Here is a 22,358-nt window from a genome sequence, read left to right on the forward strand (position 1 = left end):
GACCGCTCTGTCCCTCACATCCACGGCTCAGCAGGGACTCCAGAGGCCGTAGTCTCGCGAGACTTCGCCTCTGGAGTTAATCTCGTTAGGCTCTCCTCCCACCGCAAGCTGTCAGCGGTGTTGGAGGTAGGAACCTGCGATCGTTCCTTTTCATTAATTAATTAAATAATAAAATAAATAAATAAATTAAATGAATTTAAATAAATAAATTAAATAAATTAAATAAATAACTTAAATGAATTAAATAAATTAAATAAAATAAATAAATTAAATAAATGAATTAAATAAATTAAAATAAATAAATAAAATAAATTAAATAAATACATTAAATAAATAAATACATTAAATAAATTAAATAAATACATTAAATAAATTATATAAATAAATTAAATAAATTATATATATATATATATATATATATATATATATATATATATATATATATATATATATATATATAAATAAATTAAATAATCTAAATCTAATTAAATAAATAAATATTTACTCATTAATTCTTGTTTCTGGGGAATTTATTCCCTAGAATAGATACCTAATTTATCAGGAAAATAATTAATAAAAATATAGATAAACAAAATCTAAATAAATAAATATTTATATGAATGTACAAACAAATAAATAAATTTATAGCATGTTCCTGTACATGCCTTCCATATGTTACTGTGCTGTTTTACCGTGCTGTTCGCAGACAGCAGATTCTTCTCCTGTGGCTGACGATTGGACCTTACCCCTGCTAGCGCCCCTACCGGGGTGGACACGGTTCAAGAACTGATCGGTAGGTCCATCCAGGCTACCATGGCGTCGGTTCCAACCCGCCTGCGCCCCTATGTCCGGACCAGCCGGCAATGGTATACCGCCCCTAAATAGGGCAAGGTGTCCCAATGACACCGCCTCCGACTCCCCGGCAGGGGAAGTAAATAACATGTCCCAGGCAGTACCCTCCCAGGACTGCCGACCCACTGCCCTCCCAGACTCCAACCGACCCCCGAGCCTCGGGGAGATGCACATGCAGAGGCAGCAGTCCACTAGACGGACTAAGCCAGACTCATTCGTGGATTCTTCTAGAACAGTCCACGGAGTCCGAGGCGGCTAGCACCTTGAGTCTGAGGATGATGACGATGATTATGAGAGCAGTGGGCACATGGCGCTTCATGACGACGCCAACCCTGTGTCCCAGGGTGAAACATTAGTGGAGAGCCATTTTTCGATCAGGGGGCGATTACCCATCCACACTCCGGTGACTGGGCACCCCAATATATCGAATACTGGATCCGGAGATCGGTCGGTAGAGCTAACCGAAACATGTTGTGGGCGGAATGCCCGCCTTTCCATTACCAAATAAGGTTGTGCACACTCCCGAGGTGGACCCATACTCTTGAGGTATCTCGCCAAACACGGGAAGTATTCCTAGGGGAATAGAGAGGACCTTTTAAGACCACACAGGACAGGGTCTTAGATCTTTGGACCTAGCACCAAACCCTACGCCTTAGTGAGCAGGCTACTGCCTCTGTACAGCCGGTTGACCTAGCCCAACTTAGGGTCTGGGCCCAACGGGCAGTTTTGCCTCCTGGAATGCGCGTACACTTCGTGTTCGACAGAACGCCGCCGCTCAATCCTAAGGAAACTTGACCCCAACGGTCCCACCTAGCCGAATCAGAACACGGATCGGCCGCCGTAGACATGTTAGTCGGGATCACCAGACATGGACCTGGTCCCCCATCCCATTCGGGTTTTCTAACCTGTACACCGTCCTAATAGACAACGAGTTGCAAGACCTTGGACCAAACAAGCGTTCATTCTCCTGGTCAGGGAAAGTGGGACGGTTATCGTCCAGTGTTAACTTGTGAAATCTCACCAAATTACGGCACCCTGCGGAACAGGGGCGAGGTGGATCTTCTACTTGTACAACCTACTCTTAATGGCTCGTTATCCTTGCCTGACGAACAAACACGCCTCCTGGACGGGCAGATCGCTTCAGGATCTGGGACTCCTCATAAATCACACCAACCGAGCGATCCTTCGGCTGCCCATGACCAATTAGGCGCCATCTGCAAAGGAGCAGGTTTAGCTCAGGGCTAGGGTGCCTGCCCTGCATGCATTGATTCTGGGTTCAAGCCCAGGATAGTCTGCAATGTCACGGACCAGGGCTCAGCGTGGCCGCATCTCCACTGTTAGATCGTGTCAGTATCGTGCTGGGCAAGCAACGGGTGTCTTTACGCGGACTGGCTCGCTTAGTCGACCTGTTATCGGCGTCAATCCAGGCCATTTTCCAGCCCTCTTCTCTATCGAGCCCCCCAGAGACTCGAGGCTCTACACCTTCGCTAGGGGTTTTCGCTATGCAGACAAAGTCGCTTTGGACGCAGAAGCCATAGTGGAACTACGGTGGTGTTTACGTCATGCCGTCGAACGGAACGGCGAGTCCGTCGTCAATTCTACACCGGATTTCGTCATAGGGTCGGATGCCAGCCGCCTCGGCTGGGGTACTAGGTGCAGCCCCTCGTCCACAAGAGGGACGCGGTCCGCAGAGGAATCTCTGCTGCACATCATCACTAGAATCCCGGCGGCTTTCTTGCCACCAGGAGTCTACTGCCACACACATCAACCTGCTGTGTGTTCTTGCAGATAGACAACGTAACCACAGTCCAGTACGTTGATCGCTTTGGGGGCCCCAGATCCAGTCCTAGCGGTTCTGGCAAAAGACTTCGGGCCTTTCTGCCTGGAACGCAGCATCGTTCCGGTTGCGGAATATAGCCCAGGCTATTCCAATATGGTGGCAGATTGGAATTCTCGTTACCTGGGCGATTCCAACGATTGCCGACTGCACCGACCAGTGTTCCTGGCCCTCACTCACCTAAGGGATCCTTCTCTATGGACCCGTTCACCTCTCGCCTCATCCATCAGCTCCCGCACTTTTACAACCGGGAGCCGGATCCGGAGGCGCACACTGTGGACGCCCTCGGCCAACCTGGTCACTGGGGACACACTACGCGTTTCTCCCCGTTCCCGATGACCCTCTGGGTCCTCCTTCTCGTAGCAAACCTGAGAGCAGCAGTCGTGCGGCTCACTCCGCGGTGGCCGACACAACCATGGTTTTTTCCCCTCCTTCTGGAGATGACTGTGGATCTCCCCAGGTTGCTTCCTCACTCCCCTCATCTCTGGGTTTCTCGGTGTGATCAACGACAGGTTGATCCCGTTCAGGCGCCTGGGTCTGGAGTGGCCAACTGTTGGGCGGACTTTTGATTCCGGGAGGCCCTTTAGCTCCCTTAACGTCTATCGCTCTGCGATCTCAGCCTACCGCTCCCTTGTAGACTTGCCCGGTGGGTAAACATCCGTCGGTGTGCCGACTTGGTAGGCGTTAGGTTTGAAACGCCCATCTCGCCCAAGTATCAACACTCTTGGATGTGACCAAGGCCCTGACCATGTCCTCGGACTGGGGGGGACAATGGCACTCTCTTTGAGGTTACTGCCTTTCAACTTGCTGTCCTCTCGTATCTGATTCCGCCTAACGTGTGTCAGGCGTCCGGACGTTGGACGTTTCCAGGCGTCAGTTCTCGCCTCAGAATCAGGTTTTCCGGAGTTCTTAGGACAAAGACGGGACTTCAAGCGGTTTTCTACCCGCTCTTCTCCGCGCATCCACGCCTGTGGGTGTCCCGCTGCCTACAGACTTGCGAGTCCTTGTCGGCCCGTTGCGATCTTCGCAATTCTCTCTACTCCTCGTTTTCCTACGTTAAACCTCATTTTCTGGTTTCCTCGACTACGCTAGCCAGAGGGGTACGGTCGGTCATGGGAATGACAGGGTTTGACATAACCCTGGTTGGTGCCCACTCCTCCTGAGGGGCGGTGGCTATTAAGGTCGTCACCTCGGTAGGCTCCCTCTAGGACCTTCTGCTAGCGGCGGACTGGTTGTCCCGACCACCTTCCACCAATTCTGCTTTAGACCGGAGGAACACATATCTATGTCAGTTTTGTAGTTTATTTTGACTGTTATCTTTAATATATACATTGTTGTAGCTTTGAACTTGCATAAGATATGAGCCTCCTGTCTGATATATAATTCGAGATTTTCCTAGTTTGTGACGGAAAATATTAATTATATGAAGACAGGAGGCGAGTATCTTCCCTCCCAACCCAACCCTATCACGATGTTGTCTCTCTCGTTCTAGGTCATTGCATCACGCATCCTACCGGTCGGAGGCTGATACGCCCCTGGACTTCGTTTTCCTATATCACCGTCGGGATTGCGGTTCCCATTTCGATCCATGGGTTTTTGCGCACCACAGACCGGAAGTGGAGGTTCCTACTGCGTTCCGGATCCGGAGCATGGATGCCGTCGACTGAATCCTGTCCGGAAGTTCCAGTTTGCCAGGCTCCCGGTGTTTCGAACTGTTTTTTTTTCTATTCCAGGTTTCCTGCCGATTCGCCTCAAGAAAGAGGAAGGGTCTAAGGAGGCAGCCCCTTATATGCCGGCTGTCCTGCCTCATGATTGGCAGACCCAGCCTGAGGGCTGCTGGGTGTTGTAGTTTTTTCTTTTTCTTTCAGTTAAACGTTTTTCTACTTGAATTTACTGAAAAAGTTGTATTTCTGCTATGGGCATTAATAAAGAAAGATAATGCATAAGATACTCGCCTCCTGTCTTCATATAATTAATATTTTCCGTCACAAACTAGGAAAATCTCGAATTCTGCCTAGTTATGTAAACTTATGAGCACAACTGTAAATAAAGGTGACCTGTTCAGTGTTATTGTCCATTGTTACAGGTTAAGAAGTACAGTGATGTGGGCTCTTGCATTAGCAGTACGATTTTTAGATGCATGTTTTTATTGTTACACTTCACAGACAGTTGTATTGCTTATTTATGCTTTATGACATTTCTATTAGTATCTGCTTTTTTTTTTTTTTTTTGCTTTACCTTGAGCCCTGTACACATGGGCCAGAATCTCGTCGGGGGGGAAAAAACGTTGTTTTTCCTGATGAGATTCTTGGCAAGAATCTCTTGCCGCCCGAGTGTACAGACACTCCTTTCAAATAAACCACGGTTCTTTTGAAAGGCAAGAAAGCGGTGACGTCATCGCGTACGACGAGCATGCGCTTGTCACATTCGATGCCGCCAACTTGCTGCACCCTACCTATGCCTAGGAAGCTACCGCGCATGCGTTAAAGTCTTTTTGAGCATGCGCGGGTTTCCACAACGACAGGTAAGTATACACACTGTCGGATTTCTTGGCAGGAAAACACTGCCGAGAATCACGATGAGAAAATAGAGAACATGTTCTCTCTTTTTCTCGTCGCAATTTTAGGCAGTTTTCTCGTACACACGCATGGTATACTCGGCAAGAAAGCTCTGCCAGCAGTTTTCTTGCTGGTTCTTGCCGAGTAAACCGAGCGTGTATGAGGCTTTAGAGTCAATGTGCACTCCAGATTATTTTTGTTGGCATCATACATACCTAGGTGGATGCAGCACCAGTCCCCCCCGCCAGCTCTGACTGACTGAGAACCAAGCGATCAAACACTGCTGATTGCTTGGTTCTCAGAGCTCCCTGAGTAGAGAGCTGGTGACTATCAGTCACAGCTCTCTGCTCTGCCTCCCTAGGCTCACTGGAGCGTTGGGCTGTGGAGGTCATGGGAGCAGCTGGCTTAGGCTCTCAATGGCTCACTGAGAGGTTGAACCGGGTGTGGGACCAAGAATGTGGGCAGATTCTGACCATATGGATGTGATCTTTTCTGAGCCTGGCCCGGCTATGTGACGTCAGCCGACAGTGGGCTTCAGCCCGCTGTTTGCTGAAAACGGGTCACAAGCATGCAGAACGATGTGTGATCCACAGAAGTACAGCCAAACCAGCTTTGGCTGTACTTATCCTTTAAATGAATCTCATTCAGAACAAAGCAACATGTTTGGTTAACTACCCCCTTCTCCATAAGCATACAATATACTTACTTTTACTTTGCATCCTTGCTACTCAGCATCTGAAAATAAAGAAAATATTTAGTAGTTCCGGTTACAGATGTTACTCACCTCAACCTGGTCCAGTCAGCACTGTCACTAAACATCCTATAGCTATGTGTATGCTATAAATTAGGTGACTGTAGACTACACAGGGCTTTTTTTTTCACTCCCGGTGGCCTAATGCAGCGGTCATCAACCCTGCCCTACAGGGCCCACTAACAGGCCAGGTTTTATGTATTACCTTGGGGAGATGCAGACTAGAATACGGCAATCACTGAGCAGCAAATGATATCACCTGTGATGTATTTCAGTTATCTTGAAAACCTGGCCTGTTAGTGGGCCCTGTAGGGCAGGGTTGATGACCACTGGCCTAATGGGCCAGAAGGGAGAGCAATAAGAAAGTATATGCTGCTATGGTGGTCTCTAGTATTATAAGCCTGTTGCTTTGCTTTGAATAAGCGAAGTAGAGATTAGCTTTAATGCAGTCTAATTCTGGAGCTTTGTACACTTCATTGGTTTAATTTCTTTCACACTTGTGCATGTAAGTGAATATGGCATGTTTTGTGATCTCTTTTGATATCTATTTCGGATATTTTCTACAATTTATTTAATAAATGAAACCGGAAAATGAATTAATAAATCCAAGCTACTGTTTTATTTAACCAAAACTAGTATTCCATGACTTTGTAACCTTAGATTTAAGCACCAACAATGAAAAATAAAGATAATATGAATAATAATTTGATCACAAGAATGCTATAGACTAGTCAATGCCTTCACATTGACAATAGTCAGCCAGTGAGTTCCTGCTTGATCCCTATTGATCAGACCCCGTTTGTGGAAATAAAAGGGCTATTATTACTGCACCAAGGCACAGGGAAAGTTTTGCAGAAGTAATTTTAAAATGGTGCCTAGTATGGGCATAGGGGGTTTGCACTTCAAACTAAATATGTTAAAGGACAGTTAATCCTATGCCAACAAACAGAGAGGGTTCTTATGTCCTTTGCTCCCTGGTGTATATTAGGGACCAAGAGCTACAGTGCACCCAGAAAGTATTCACATTGCTTCACTTTTTCCACATTTTGTTACCTTCCAAAATTAATTAAATGCATTATTTGCCTCAAAATTCTACAAACAATACCCCATAATGACAATGAGAATGATAAGTTTGTTTCAAATCTCTTCAAATTTATAAAAAATTCACATGTACATAAAAATTCACAGCCTTTGCTCAATACTTTGTTAAAGCACCTTTGGCACCAATTTAAGACTCAAGTCTTTTTGAGTGATGCTGCAAGCTTGGCACACCTATTTTTAGGCAGTTTCTCCCATTCTTCTCTGCCGGGCCTCTCGAGCTCTATCGGTTTGGATGGGGAGCGTTGGTGCACAGCCATTTTCAGATCTTTCCAGAGATGTTTAATCAGGTTTAAGTCTGGGCTCTGGCTGGGTCACTCAAGGACCTTCACAGAGTTGTCCCGTAGCCACTCTTTTGTTATCTTGGCTGTGTGCTTAGGGCTGTTTCCCTGTTGGAAGATGAACCTTCGCCCCAGTCTGAGGTCCAGAGCACTCTGAAGCAGGTTTTCATCAAGGATGTCTCTGTACATTGCTGCATTCTTCTTTCCCTCGATCCTGACTAGTCTCCCATTTGCTGCCACCACCATGCCTCACTGTAGAGATAGTATTAGCCAGGTGATGAGCAGTGCCTGTTTTCCTCCAGACATGACGCTTGCCATTCTGGCCAAAGAGTTTAATCTTTATTTCATCAGACCAGAGAATTTAGTTTGTCATGGTCTGAGAGTCCTTCAAGTGCCTTTTGGCAAACTCCAGGCGGGCTGTCATGTGCCTTTTACTGGGGAGTGTCTTTTGTCTGGCCACTCTAACATGCAGGCCTGATTGGTGGAGTGCTGCAGAGATGGTTATTCTTCTAGAAGGTTCTCCTCTCTCCACAGAGAAACACTGGAGCTCTGTCAGAGTGACTATTAAGTTCTTGGTCACTGCCCTGACTAAGGCCCTTCTCCCCTGATCACTTAGTTTGGATGGATGGCCCGCTCTAGGAAGAGTCTTGGTAGTTCCCAACTTCTTCCATTTATGGATGATGGAGGCCACTGTGCTCATCGGGACCTTAAATGCTGCAAACATTTTTCCGTACCCTTCCCCAGATCTGTACCTCGATTCAATCCCTGTCTCGGAGGTCTACAGACAATTCCTTGGACTTCATGGCTGGGTTTGTGCTCTGACATGCACTGTTGATTGTGGGACCTTTGTAAAACCAGGTGTTTGCCTTCCAAATCATGTCCAATCAAACTGAATTTACCACAGGTGGACTCCAATCAAGTTGTAGAAACATCTCAAGGATGATCAGTGGAAACAGGGTGCACCTGAGCTCAATGTTGGCAAAGGCTGTGAAAACTCATGTACATGTGATTTTTTTTTTTCATAAATTTGCAAAGATTTCAAACAAACTTGGTTCACATTGTCATTATGGGGTATTATTTGTAGAATATTAAGGAACATAATGAATGTAATAGATTTTGGAATAAGGCTGTAACATAACAAAATGTGGAAAAAGTGAAGCACTGCGATTACTTTCCACATGCACTGTACAGTATCATTGCTCATGCAAATAGAGACTTAATCCAGATGCCATAGATGGATGTAAGAGGTAGGGAGATGAGGACCTTTCTTTGCTGCTACACATATGATTTGAAGCACTAATACATGTATCCTTCTAATTCTGTTGATTCTTCCCCCACCCCCAACAAATTGTGGTCAGTATAATGATTTAATTTTATTTTTTTACTTGCTGTTTTTCTCATGTAACACGCATTACATTTTTCTACTCACATGCAGGTTGGAAGTTACATTGTAATTCAAAATTTACATGCAAAGTTGCATAACACCTGTAATGAAAATCAAGCTGAAAATTCATATCTGGAATTTCACCTTCATGGAGGGACATTGTATGGAAGAGGCATAACCATTCTCCCTGAAAATGACATAGATGTACAAGAACTGCAAAAGTATGTCTATAAATACTACCTCATTTTATAGTGGCATATTCTCTCCCATTTAATCCAGAAAAAAGCTCTTCTGTTAAAGTGGTTGTGAATGCTTACATATACCCACCAAAGTGACTGGCCTCTGGTGATACAGAGATTAATTCAAAAATTCTACCCGTTTATCTGTAGCCCTCTTTCTTCTACATCAGTTCAAAGTCCAGAATTTACACAGCAGTTCTGAGCTTCCATAGGCAGGGGGTGGGAATCGGACATCACACACTGCACAGCTCAGAGAAGAGACATTGGTGTAATCTGAGACCTGATTGGAGGGAAGATAGACATTCCCTTCTACACAATCTCATAGTAAAGCATGCACAGCTGAGGCTATCGGTCACAGGCTGTGTGCTGGAGGACTCCTCCCTCGCCCCATTGATCTCTCGGGGTCGGCACAACCTGTCAGAAATAAATCATGCACATAGCAGAGCAACAGACAGAAATCGCACTCAGTGCTTTGAATTGAGACAAGTACACACTATAGAAGGATATGTTTTGTTCATATTTCATGTTCAAGGTTTACAACCACTTTGAAGATGCAATTTCTTTTGAGCTCAGCCTCTATAGAGAGAGAAAACTCTCTGAATGAAAACTACTGAATGAATTGGTTACATTTTTTTGTATATAATAAAATTATATTATCTTCATTGGCAGCTAAAGAATGATCTGCCTTCAGACTGCAAAATTTGGTGACCTTAAACCATTTTTATTTTACTGTGAATCACCAAATTTCCCTAATGTTCTATAGACAACAATAAAATGATCTCCTTGACCAAATCTGGCTCATGTTATCATCAACGAAGGACACAGGAATTTAGTAATTCTTTGAATTTGGAATATTCTGCTGCTTTAGCAGGTTTGGACACTGACAAACTGAGAGCCCTTACACACTGAGCCGTTTTCAGCGCCAGCGGTAAAGCAGTGCTATTTGGCCACTAGCATGGCGCTTTTAACTCCCGCTAGCGACTGAAGAAAGTTTTAAAGACTCCCATGTAGTGCCGAAGCACGTTGCAGGCGCTTCAGCAGCGGTGCCCATTCATTTCAGTGGGCAGGTGAAGGAGCGGTGTATACACTGCAACTTTACCGCCCCAAAGATGCTGCTTGCAGAACTTTTTCTAGCGTCCTGCCAGCGCAGTGTCTCAGCGTGAAAGCACTTAGACTTTCACACTTCAACTGCAGGGGTGGCATGTTGCAAGTGCTTCACAGGCACTATTTTTAGCCTTTTAGCGACTGAAAAATGCCTCGGTGTGAAAGGGGTTTAACAAACATTAATCTGCCCCCTGTATAACCTGCCTCCAGCCAGCTCTGCTGAGAAAAACGTATTTTCTAGCAACATGCTCCATACTCCGCAGAGGTTTTTTTTTCAACATGTTTGATATGCTGAAGTTCGAAAGATAAACAGCGCTAATAGAGTAGGTAAAATGACCAGCTCCAAGAACATGTAATATCCCGGTGAGCTCAGGTGTTGTGCAGAGAGTTCAAACCTAGAGTGCATGTGCCTAACATCTCTAGAGTGAGATATCCTGTATGTGGGAAGAAGAACACTCCTTCAAAGAGTGAAAGCTTGCCGCTATGAAGCAAAACAATAGTAATGCAAAAAACTCACACCAACTGGTTCTCCAGGTATTGCCAAGGCAGAGCACTTCTTAGCCAGTTGTCATGAAAGATAAAGCAAAACAAACAAATGATAGTGCAGTATGTCTAAATGACTCAGACTGGCAAAGTAGGTAGGTAACCATTAGTGAATGCCCGTACAATAATGACTGTTAAAATGAACGTAAGTAAAGAAAAGGTTTCACCGCTTCTCCAATCCTCCAGGGGCCGCGCGTGTGCTGTGTGATGTCAGCTGTAACGAGATCCGTATGGTGGTTAATGGAGCGCAGTGGAACGCAGGTCTGTATCCGGGTGTTGCGTCGCTGTAGCCACGCCCTGACGCGTTTCGTCACTTCCGACTTCGACAGAGGGCGTGGCTACACAGCGCAGTCACTCTCCCTTTGTACTCCGTCAGCAGAGGCTATTGGATGAGCTCTGACTGTCCTCCGGTGCTGATTGGTGCCAATACTGACCGGATGGACAGCGCGACTTCAGCCTCGCTGAGTGGAGTTTACTAAGGGGAAGGTGAAGCACCAGGAAATGAGCCACTGCTATATTTTAATATGGTCAAAGACCGGGGGCTGTGCATGAAACGCCTGGCCACAGTGGACAAAAGCGATCGTTTGTAAACGATCACTACAAGCGATGGTGAATGCGATTATCATATAATAAAAATGGTAGTAAAATAATTAAAGGAAAACAAGGATTACGATATTGTCCGATGCGTCACTAAGAAACGCCCACAATGCGTGTGATTGGTTGATATACTGCCCATACATAAAACAACCCTTTTTAATCCTTGTTTTCCTTTAATTATTTTACTATCATTTTTATTATATGATAATCGCATTCACCATCGCTTGTAGTGATCGTTTACAAACGATCGCTTTTGTCCACTGTGGCCAGGCGTTTCATGCACAGCCCCCGGTCTTTGACCATATTAAAATATATAGCAGTGGCTCATTTCCTGGTGCTTCACCTTCCCCTTAGTAAACTCCACTCAGCGAGGCTGAAGTCGCGCTGTCCATCCGGTCAGTATTGGCACCAATCAGCACCGGAGGACAGTCAGAGCTCATCCAATAGCCTCCGCTGACGGAGTACAAAGGGAGAGTGACTGCGCTGTGTAGCCACGCCCTCTGTCGAAGTCGGAAGTGACGAAACGCGTCAGGGCGTGGCTACAGCGACGCAACACCCGGATACAGACCTGCGTTCCACTGCGCTCCATTAACCACCATACGGATCTCGTTACAGCTGACATCACACAGCACACGCGCGGCCCCTGGAGGATTGGAGAAGCGGTGAAACATTTTCTTTACTTACGTTCATTTTAACAGTCATTATTGTACGGGCATTCACTAATGGTTACCTACCTACTTTGCCAGTCTGAGTCATTTAGACATACTGCACTATCATTTGTTTGTTTTGCTTTATCTTTCATGACAACTGGCTAAGAAGTGCTCTGCCTTGGCAATACCTGGGGAACCAGTTGGTGTGAGTTTTTTGCATTACTATTGTTTTGCTTCATAGCGGCAAGCTTTCACTCTTTGAAGGAGTGTTCTTCTTCCCACATACAGGGTATCTCACTCTAGAGATGTTAGGTGCACATGCACTCTAGGTTTGAACTCTCTGCACAACACCTGAGCTCACCGGGATATTACATGTTCTTGGAGCTGGTCATTTTACCTACTCTATTAGCGCTGTTTATCTTTCGAACTTCAGTTCATCGATTTTATAGATTCTTATTCTCATATCTTTTAAACGGGTTCTCCCGTTTAATTTAAATAGCAGCTTCTTTCACCTATACACCATTTTTTATCACTTGGTGTGTTGTTTTTATGCTTGGTATCTTTTATACACTTTCTAACAGTCACTTGGATAGGTACTCTAACGCCCCCTAGCGCCGGCTGTGCATTATTAGGCCTTCATATTGCACTCTCCTCTTTTATGTTTGATATGCTGTTTGAACAAATCTCTATACAGCAGTTATCCAGATTCTCAGCAATAGCGTTGGACAATTTTAGGGCTAGCCTGAAATGTAACCTTCATATACTGAGCTCTGCATTATGGCACTTTACAGACCTTAGTGCATTGTCTTAGCCGCAAGGCTCTATCTGGTGTGGCCTAAACTCTGCCGTTTTATGCGCTAAATTATTCTCCTGATGTGGTTAACAAAGCCTGTTATGTGATCTTTTGGCAATGCACTCTGCTTTATGGAACTTATTTATGGAACTTCTTTGCTTCATGTATTAAATCAGTAACCTCTATTTTTCGAGCTGTGGTACTCTCAGGACCTGGACTTGAACCTGGGACTTAAACCTCTGCCGTATCTGGCAATTACTCCTCTTGCTGAGTTACCTGAGATGCTGGACAGCGCCTTGTCTGATCCATTGGACAACCCTGCCTTGTGCTTTGACTATTGCTGAACTCTTTGTTCCTCCTATGAACTTCCTGATTTAAGCCTTGTCTCTGCACTTCCTGTTTGCCAGATTATTGTGCTCTCTTCAGCCAGTATCTCGCTCTCATCTTCCTTGCTGCCATCCACTCGTTATCGACCCTTGGCTTGTTCCTCAACTACGCTTCTGCCTGATCCCAACTTGCATTTACTCGTTTCTGACCTTTTGGCTTGTTTTACTGACTACACTTCTGTTTGATCCTTACCTGCTTATTGATTTCTTGACTCTGGCTTGCTCACCTCTTGGTGGGGCAAACCTGAGGTCTGTGACCTTGTATTAACACGCAGCAAATCCATCTCCACCATCAGGAGCTCTGGTGAACACTGGTTTGTCCTTGGACTCTGCACCTCAGGTGAGCCTGCTTAATTCGCCAGGGTGACTGCCTGTGTATCCTGCTTGTGGTAGTCCCGCTACTGCTATAGCAACTGGTTTTCGAGCCTGATCGTGCCAGGTGCAGTCTTTTGGCGTGGCCCAGTCTATCACAACTCATTTAAAGCAAAAGAAAAACTTCTTATCATAAAACAGCCAAGACATCTACCGTGTTGACCTCTGTTCAATCAGCAGTTGCCATGGTGCTGCACATGTGATCAGTTATGACACTAGCCATTCAATGGCATGACGGTTCGGTTGAGTGCACAGGCAACTGTGATGGTTATTTATTGCATGCCTTGATTGTAAAGGTTTCAGGAAATGGTTAAATCAATGGATTTCGTGCCACCTTAATGAGTGTGACCAGTCAGGCTGCAGTAAGAGTAGTTATACCACAGTCTTGAACTTTGGGCAACATTTTAAATGTCATGCCCTTTTTAGGTAACAGTCTTGCCTGAGGGAACTCGGAGCTGATATAATCCCACACTTATTTTCCACCCTTCAGCTGAGGAAGAAGCAACTTCCTATTGCTGCTACTGCTGCTTCTAAGCATATATTATTTCACTACCTGCCTACAGTGACACTTCTGGCTGCCTCTGACCCTCATGATTACCAATTGCATTTGTGAGTATGTGAGACCATCCTTCACTTTGGGACTACTTTGGGCCTTACCAATATGCTGGTCTTTCTCTCCTATTGTTTCTGGTGCCAATTCACTTTAATCCCCAGGAGGAATCTAGGCTTGTAACTTGGATCCAGGGACTCCTATTTCTGTACAGTTGTCCTTTATTGTTACCTTCTATAGCTCTGCTGTCAGACGCAAAGACCTGTACTTTTGTTTTCCAGGCATCTTATGTCCACTTCTGAATTTTGTCAGTTTGTGTACAATTAATGGGTAGTATGCTTGTCGAAGCTCTAAATGTTATCTGAAAAAGTCTACCTCTAAGCTTTTATCTCTTAGAGCGCCTGAGGGTCCTTTAATGACACTGTGTATTTGAACAGATATGTCCTTGTTCCTAGTCTGATTGATGCAGCACACTCTGACTCTTGTAAGGGATCTAAGAGATCAACCTATTATACCAGGTATAGGGTTTTTAGAGCTTGAGCTGCTGCAAAGACCTTCCCCATGCGCTTATTACTTGAAACATTGGGAAAAACCTATTCAATAATGGCTTCCTCCAGATGAGGCGATTACATTTTCTCCCTTTGCTAGAGTATGTATTGACAATTAGTACCTTCCTTCTGTGAACCCTGCAGTTCTCCACTCCACGCGAAGCAATAGAATACCACACAGGTTGATGGCATCTTTACATTTTGGAGATTTCATTGATACAGTTGGACTCCCTATTTAGATCTCCGTTTGACTTAACTGAAACCATGTCAGAATGGATCATATCCTTTAAAAGAGAGCCCTAAAACACAAGGCAGATTCCCTGTATTCTGGAACAAGTGGATTAAATGTGTTGGGCACTACTTTACTTGTGATGCCCTCTTGGGCTCCATGTACAAAAGCTCCTGAACGATTGAACTTGAGAGATGGTAACCCACTATTAAAATGTCAGTTTTGCCACGTTGACATGCTGCGTTTAGCATTTATTTTTTTTTTTTAAATCGGCAAAACCGGAAAACGCCTATAAACTAAACGAGCGTTACCGTGTTTAGTCGCGCTTGACGTCTGAAACGTGGAAATCTTCGGCGTCTGAACCCATTTTTTTGGCTTTCAAAGAAACCCTGGTTAACGCAACTGCCTAAAAACAGCAATAAACGAGACTGTGTACATTGTCACATAGGATAACATTGAGTTCAGGGGCAGTTGAAAAAAAGCGTCCAACTGCCTCTGAACGTACGTTTACCAGCATCCCGTGTACATGGGGCCTTAGAAGCATCCAAGTTTGTTGCATGGCAGTGATGTTGGCCGTACCGCATATTGGCTTTGTGCTTGGGATGTTAAGGATACATTTAAAGAATGTCTTATTCACTTACCCTTTGAGGGAGAGTGTCACACACTTGACAGTGACATTCCTGATCCTGCTGGTCCTTGTCTTGCACCTACTTTAATGCAGGGGATCTTTAAATGGGGTCGAAGAACCCCAGCTTTCATTCACTACAGCTGTATTCCCTTGTAGACAATAAGTCGGCTTCCCACTCAAACTACACATGTCAAAGCATTAACCTTCTGTTTGAAGGCACACCCTCATTGTTTTTTTTAAAGGTACATTTTTATTTTGAAATTTTTGTACATGCAAAACAGACAATAAAACAAACACACATCCTAGGCGAACATCGCCCGGTACATCATTTTACAAAACTTTGGTAGCTGGTACACATTGAGCATTTCCATAAAAACGCACAGAGAAAGGTGGGAGAAAAACAACAGAATCGTTCATTTACTCACTTAGTTCTATTCAACGGGCAGAGGTATCAGTCATCAGTCAAAGTTCAAGGAGCAGGAGGTATGGTGCTCTCGGAATCAACCCAAGAGCCCCAGACCTTCAAGAATTTTTTTGGACACCCTCTGGCCTCATATGTCATCTTATACAGCGGTATGGCACGATTGATGGTGGTGAGCCAAAAGGTAATGGTAGGTAAGGATGGAGACTTCCAGTGGAAGGTTATAGACTTCTTAGCATAGAACAGTACTATCCGCAGGAAGGTTTGCATATTCTTAGATATAGTCTCGTCATCAATGTGGCCCAGTAAACACCTCAGAGGATTACATATATTGGGTATCTCAGTCAGCGAGCTAATGAAGGCCGTGACCTCCGACCAGAACTTCCTAATCGGAGCACACTCCCACATCATATGAAAGAACGTGCCATCGGCCGCGCCGCATCGGGAGCATAGCGCTGAGGGGATTCTGCTGAGTTTGAACAGTAAGCATGGTGTGAAGTAGGATCTGTATAACAGTTTGGTCTGTATTACCTTGTCACGGGACGAAATGACAGAGGGGACCTGGAGGGGCAATACCTCCTGCCAGATCTCCTCCGTCAGCTCAGGGATGTCAGCTCTCCAGCTAGCAGCCGCTTTGCTCAGCCTTTGAGTCGTAGTGTGCAGGAGAGACCCATAATATGTGGAGACTAACTTGGTGTGCGAGGGGTCAGTTAGTAGTCGCTCCAGCCGAGAAAGCTGGATGACTATGTTACGAAGGCCAAACTGCGTTGCTGCAGTGTGGCGTATCTGTAGGTAAAGGAAGTAAGCCGTGCGTGGCAGATTATAGTCTCTACGAAATTCCTCAAAAGTACGAAACACATTGCCTGAGAACAGATGTAAAATAGTTTTTACCCCCCTTTTCGACCAGTATCCCCCATCCGATCTACGGAAAAATTCCGGAAGGTTCGGATTCCCCCACAGTGGAGTGTTCGGTGAGTATGTATTACTGCTGGAGGGGACTTGCAATTTAGTGAGTTTAATAATCCGTAGAGTCATAGCTATAATACTCGTTCCCTCCCGCCCCCCAAGGGACATACGATGAATCAAATTTTGCAGGGATTCATAGGAGGTGAGGATGGCTGCCTCCAATGCAGTGGCTGCATTGTTGGCTTCGGGGTAAAACCACCAGTGTACGTGGGCCAATTGAGAGGCAATATAATACATTTGAAGGCAGGGGAGGGCCAATCCGCCCTCCAGTACTGGTAACTGAAGGGTGTCCTTGGCAATCCTGACCGCCCCCCCCCTCCCCACAAAAAGGAAGTGAGGATGGAATCTATCTCTTTGAATTTATTTTTAGTGACATACACTGGCGAATTACCCAAAACATACAGAAATCGTGGCAAGAAAATCATCTTAAAAATATTAATTCTACCCAGCAATGTTAATGGAAGATTAGCCCAGGTTTTGAAAGTAGTTTTCATGCGCCCTATGAGGGGGTCTAAATTAGTCTTGACATAGTAGGCCATGGGATGTTGTATTATGACTCCCAGGTACCGGAAGGAGCTGACTATCTGTAGTGGACAAGATGGTGGTAGCCGGACCGACGTCGCCTGGTCCATCATAAACAGAATGGACTTGTCCCAATTAACCTGGAATCCAGAAAAGTGGCCAAACCTCCCAATGAGATCCAGCAGGGCCGGGAGGGACGACTGGGGGTCCGACAAGTATATTAACATGTCATCAGCGTAGAGAGATACCTTCTCCTCTAGACCCCCGATCGTCAGCCCCGCGACTGCCCCACAGGACCTCACCAACGCCGCCAGAGGCTCTATTGCCAGCGCAAAGAGCAGCGGCGACAGAGGGCACCCCTGTCTGGTGCCTCTCTTTATTGGAAAGGGATCAGATATGGCTGCGTTCACTCTTAGTCTAGCAGTGGGCTTCGAGTACAGTAGTTGCACCCACCTGATAAAGGTATTGCCGAATCCAAACTTCGCCAAGACCTCCAGCAGGTAAGGCCATTCGACCGAGTCAAATGCCTTATGTGCATCTAAGGACAGAACGGCCCTAGAGCCCATCTCTTCATGGGTTGCCTGCAGATTAGTGAATAATCTACGTAGGTTGATGGTGGTCGATCGCCCCGGGATGAACCCAGTTTGGTCTGCACCAATAATGGTAGTAATGACCGTGTTCAGTCGCCGGGCAAGTACCTTTGCTAGAATTTTTACATCCGAATTAATGAGTGAGATCGGCCTGTAAGATTCACAGAGGAGGTGATCCTTGTGTGGCTTAGGAATAAGGACAATCAGTGCCTCTGACATAGAAGGCGGCAGCTGCCCCGTCCTGATAGCAAAATCATACACCCTGCCCAGATGAGGCACAAGCAGATCCCTGTACTGCATATACCACTCAATGGGGAAACCATCCAATCCCGGTGTTTTGTTTCTGGCAAAGGATTGGATAGCCTCCCCAATTTCCTCAGCCGTCAGAGGAGCGTCAAGGAGTGTCGCCTGTTGGGCCTGAAGCCTAGGCAGTGAGATTTCAGAAAGATAGTCATCCAATTCCACAATTGTGTAATGTGCTCTAGTAGCATAAAGGGAAGAATAAAATGTGACAAAGGCCTCCATGATCTCCTTATTCTGTTCTACTACAATTCCCCCGGAATCCTTAATCCTAGGTATACTACAAGGCTGGTAGTCCGGTCTGGAGAGATACGCCAGGAGGCGACTATTTTTATCCCCAAACTCAAAGATCCGCTGATTCTGATACAGCAGCTTCTTCTGAGTACGCTCCAAAAGCACCAGGTCCAGTTCCCTGGCCCCATGCTTCCAAGCGGCGTGTGTCTCAGGAGAGGGGGTCGCTGAATAAGCGGCCTCTGCCTCTCTGAGAGACCTCTCTGCATCTGTCAGTCTCGATAGCGAGGCCTTGCGCGTCTGACCAATGGCCGCAGCAAAAGAGCCACGTGTGGTGGCCTTAAAGGCGTCCCACACCATCGGAACTGAGGCGCTCTGCCTGTTAGTCACCCACACACCCTCATTGTTACCAGGGGGTTATTGTTTTCTTATCCTATGAGCATTTCTACCTCTCAGTTTGAGTACTCAGGCTTTAAGCTTCAGCTTCTTCAACCAGGCATCTGCTTCAGTTGCTTTTCCTTTTCTTCTTTCTTCTGGGTACCTCAATGTACGTAATTCTGGATTATTTAAGATCCCACACCCTAAAACATTGGGTTTCTTATGTTGACTGGAGCCTTCTTTGGGTAAACTACCCCATTTTCCTCTCCCACTACTTTTTTCGGTGGAGTCATTTAGGATAATTGCACTTTGTGGCGTTTAAATCTCCTCAGGCCCATCTTTCATTAGGGACTTATTAACGTACAAGGTTGAGAAACATTCGTTTTTGCTGTTTCTCCTCTGTCCTAGTGCTCACTTTCTTCCTAGTTTCCCTATTGTGGAATGCCTAATAGATCCTTGCCAAGAAAGCAGTTCCCAGTCTAACATGTGTCGTCCCTTTTTGGCTCTTTGGGTAAAGCTAATAATATCCCATTAACCCTTGTAGGATTTCATTGGTCATAACAATTCCATATTTACTTCCCTCTTTTTCATCTAGCCTTGCTCCAAAGCTGTTTACTACTGAAGTTCTTATAGTAAGGTTCCATATTCAATGGATCTCCGTGGCTGCGGCTCTATATATTTATATTAAATGAGGCTTTTTTTTCTTACATAAAGTAAGGAAGCATTCAAACCTTTTAAAATTATTGTACACTCGTTTAGTGGACAAAAGTTAATGCATCCTCTTCAAACAACATGTTATTGTTGCATGTAACACATTTCTGCAAATTAATAATTTTCCAGTCTTGTAAAAATATATATTTTTGGTATGGTTTCCAGAATTTCATTTCCTACGTAGGCCATGATTCAGTTCTTAATAAAAGGTCCAAATCCTGTGTGTGTGTGTGTGTGTGTGTGCGTTTTTTATTTTTGTGATAGTACCAACCTGTGTCAAAAGTAACCTAACAAGAGTACATTTTGTGTTTTCAGAGTCCTAACTACTGTAAACCTAAATGAAGAACCTATATGTTCAGAGGATTTGACTTCACATAATCGTTTAAGTAAGAATTACATTTTTTTTTTTTTAGGTTTTAAATTTTTGTCATACAATTCTGTCTATTTGTTAGATATGATTTTGCACTTCATCACAGCTTTTCATTTCAAGGTAAAATAAAATGGGTATAATTTTGCGGTATTGTCTAGTGTTGTGTATTCCAAACAATGCTTTTAAACCTTTCTTTAATTAAAAATATCCCTATCTAAAGAATATGAATATTTGGAATTATAGCAGAGCTAAGAAGCACTGTTTGTAATACACAACAGCTAATATGATTCCCTTTATCTAATGGCAGCTATAGAGTGGAAGAATTGTCAGATATGGGATTGGGAAATATAATTTCTATTATAGACACACTCAAAGTGGAGGCAGCACATAATCATTTAGCAGTGCTATAAGGCAAAGTGTATTTATTAAAATAAAAATAAATGAAATTTTCTGGTATTTATAACTAGATCTTTTTGAACTTCTAATAAATATAACCCAAGATTTTAGTTACTGCACATACTACATGCATACATATAAAGGATATGCCAGTGTAGATATGTTGATGGGAGTGCAGAGGTAATATTATGTAACGGAAAACAAAAACCACTGCAGTGAATTTTTTCTATAGTATCCAATGTTCTCTTTTACTTTTTAGGTTTTCTGTTAAACAGTTTAAAATAAAAATGACACTTGCTTTGCGTATGCTGGCCATTAATTCAATGTTCATTTGGCCGCTACAGCTTAGTCTCCAAATAATATTGTGGTTTTGCATGCATGTCTTATGAATAGTTACAAGCAGTCAACCAGCGATATGTGGCAGCCGATCTTTAGGACTGGTTATGTTATGCTTCTACTTTCCATACAGCTGCATGCTTTTGTGAACCCAGTGTTTCAGTGAACTGCATATCGGTGAAAATGGACACTAGCAATTGCCTTACTCTGACACTTTGCACCCTGCCCAGGGCTTGTGAGTTTATTGCATATTGGTGATGTCACCTGTGCTCCTCACAACCTGAGACTGAGGTAATTGTTACCTTTTTGAAATTTTTCTTATTGTAGCTCATTTTATTTGGGCATTGAGCGGCTAGCAGAAAAGTAACTTTTGTAAAAAAAAAAAAAAAAAAAAGGTTCCCTTTATGGACAATGGACAGGAATTCTGAAGCACAGAACTCGAGGAGCTTCAGGCTCACTTTATCTTTTATTTTTATATATATATATATATATATATATGTGTGTATGTATATGTATATGTATATATATATATGTATAATTATATATATATATATATATATATAATATTATCTTTACAACTAAGGCCTGCCATAGACAATTAAAATCTTTGCCATTTCAGCACAATTGCTCAATAGGAGGCATTCTATAGGAAATAAATTTGCACTGTCTTTGGGCTGCCTTAGTGCTCAATTTAATTTTCTCTGTGAAAAGGAAGCAGTCTAAAGCAGGCCATATATGGTGCAAATTTCTTTCCCGCAACCACAGGTTGCGGGAAAGAAATTTGCACGATTCCCCTATCAATACTGATAGTGCAGACGTGAATCCCTTCTACCAATCAGTTGTCTGCACCCGGCACAGGGGTGTGCAGGGGAAGCCATCCCCACCTGGAGAAGACCGTGATAATCACAAGTGAATCCGGCAGGCTGATTGTATCCAAATTGATTGTACATTCAACCTGCCCATACATGATTTGAACCATCTGTGGCTGGTGTTCTAACGAGCTGGTTCCTACCATCGATATGGTTCCGAGCCGACGGAAAACTCAGAGCGGGAACAGCTGTTCGTTAACTGTAGACGCGCTCGCTCCCAATGGCTGATTATACACTATAGTACACGCTGCTCTACACAGCAAGGGTCAGCAAGGGGCGGATGTGATATTGACCAGTGTTTTTTTGATTGGTTATCCACGCTGCGGATAACCAACCAAAAAAGCACTGCTCAATATCACATCCGCCCCTTGCTGTGTAGAGCGGTGTGTACTATAGAGCACCGTGTATAAACGGGCATCAGGAGTGAGCGTGTCTAAGCTGACAATCAGCTGTTGAGCCTCAGAGATTTCCATGGCCTCCTACTGCGACTGCGCAGTCGAGGCAGGAACCATATCGATGGAGGAACCAGCTCGACAAGACACCGGCCTTGGACTGGGCACATATTTTATAAAATTTAACTAATCTTGCAATCCGTGGGAAGATCTGCATGAGTCTGATCCTCTTTAAAGAAAGTAGATAATCATCTCCTCAAACAAGTATATCTCAGTGTCACTATTTTTCCACTGCAAAAATAAATTGGTTCTTTTCCCTACGTGTAATACTATAAATGTAAATCTGATAAATGTCAGATTAAATTTTTTCCTGTACAACATTTACATGTTTTTTTACCACCTGTATACATTTTTTATCTTTGAGTGTATGCATTGTTGTGCTCTGTGGTCACAAATGAATTCAGAACTGCTAGGTG

General features: G+C 44.3%; 1 protein-coding gene across 3 annotated transcripts in view; it reads left to right on the forward strand.

Moving 5' to 3' along the window:
• The window catches only part of POT1 (protection of telomeres 1), a 123,919-nt gene that overhangs the window by 43,246 nt on the left and 58,315 nt on the right, over nt 1–22,358 (forward strand). For all 3 annotated transcript variants that reach the window (XM_040343696.1, XM_040343697.1, XM_040343695.1), the window contains 2 exons: nt 8,813–8,982; nt 19,835–19,905. In XM_040343696.1, coding sequence (XP_040199630.1) covers nt 8,813–8,982; nt 19,835–19,905 — 241 coding nt within the window. The remainder of the gene's footprint in view (nt 1–8,812; nt 8,983–19,834; nt 19,906–22,358) is intronic.

Source organism: Rana temporaria, chromosome 3 (assembly GCF_905171775.1).
Source record: "Rana temporaria chromosome 3, aRanTem1.1, whole genome shotgun sequence".
Lineage (NCBI taxonomy): Eukaryota > Metazoa > Chordata > Amphibia > Anura > Ranidae > Rana > Rana temporaria.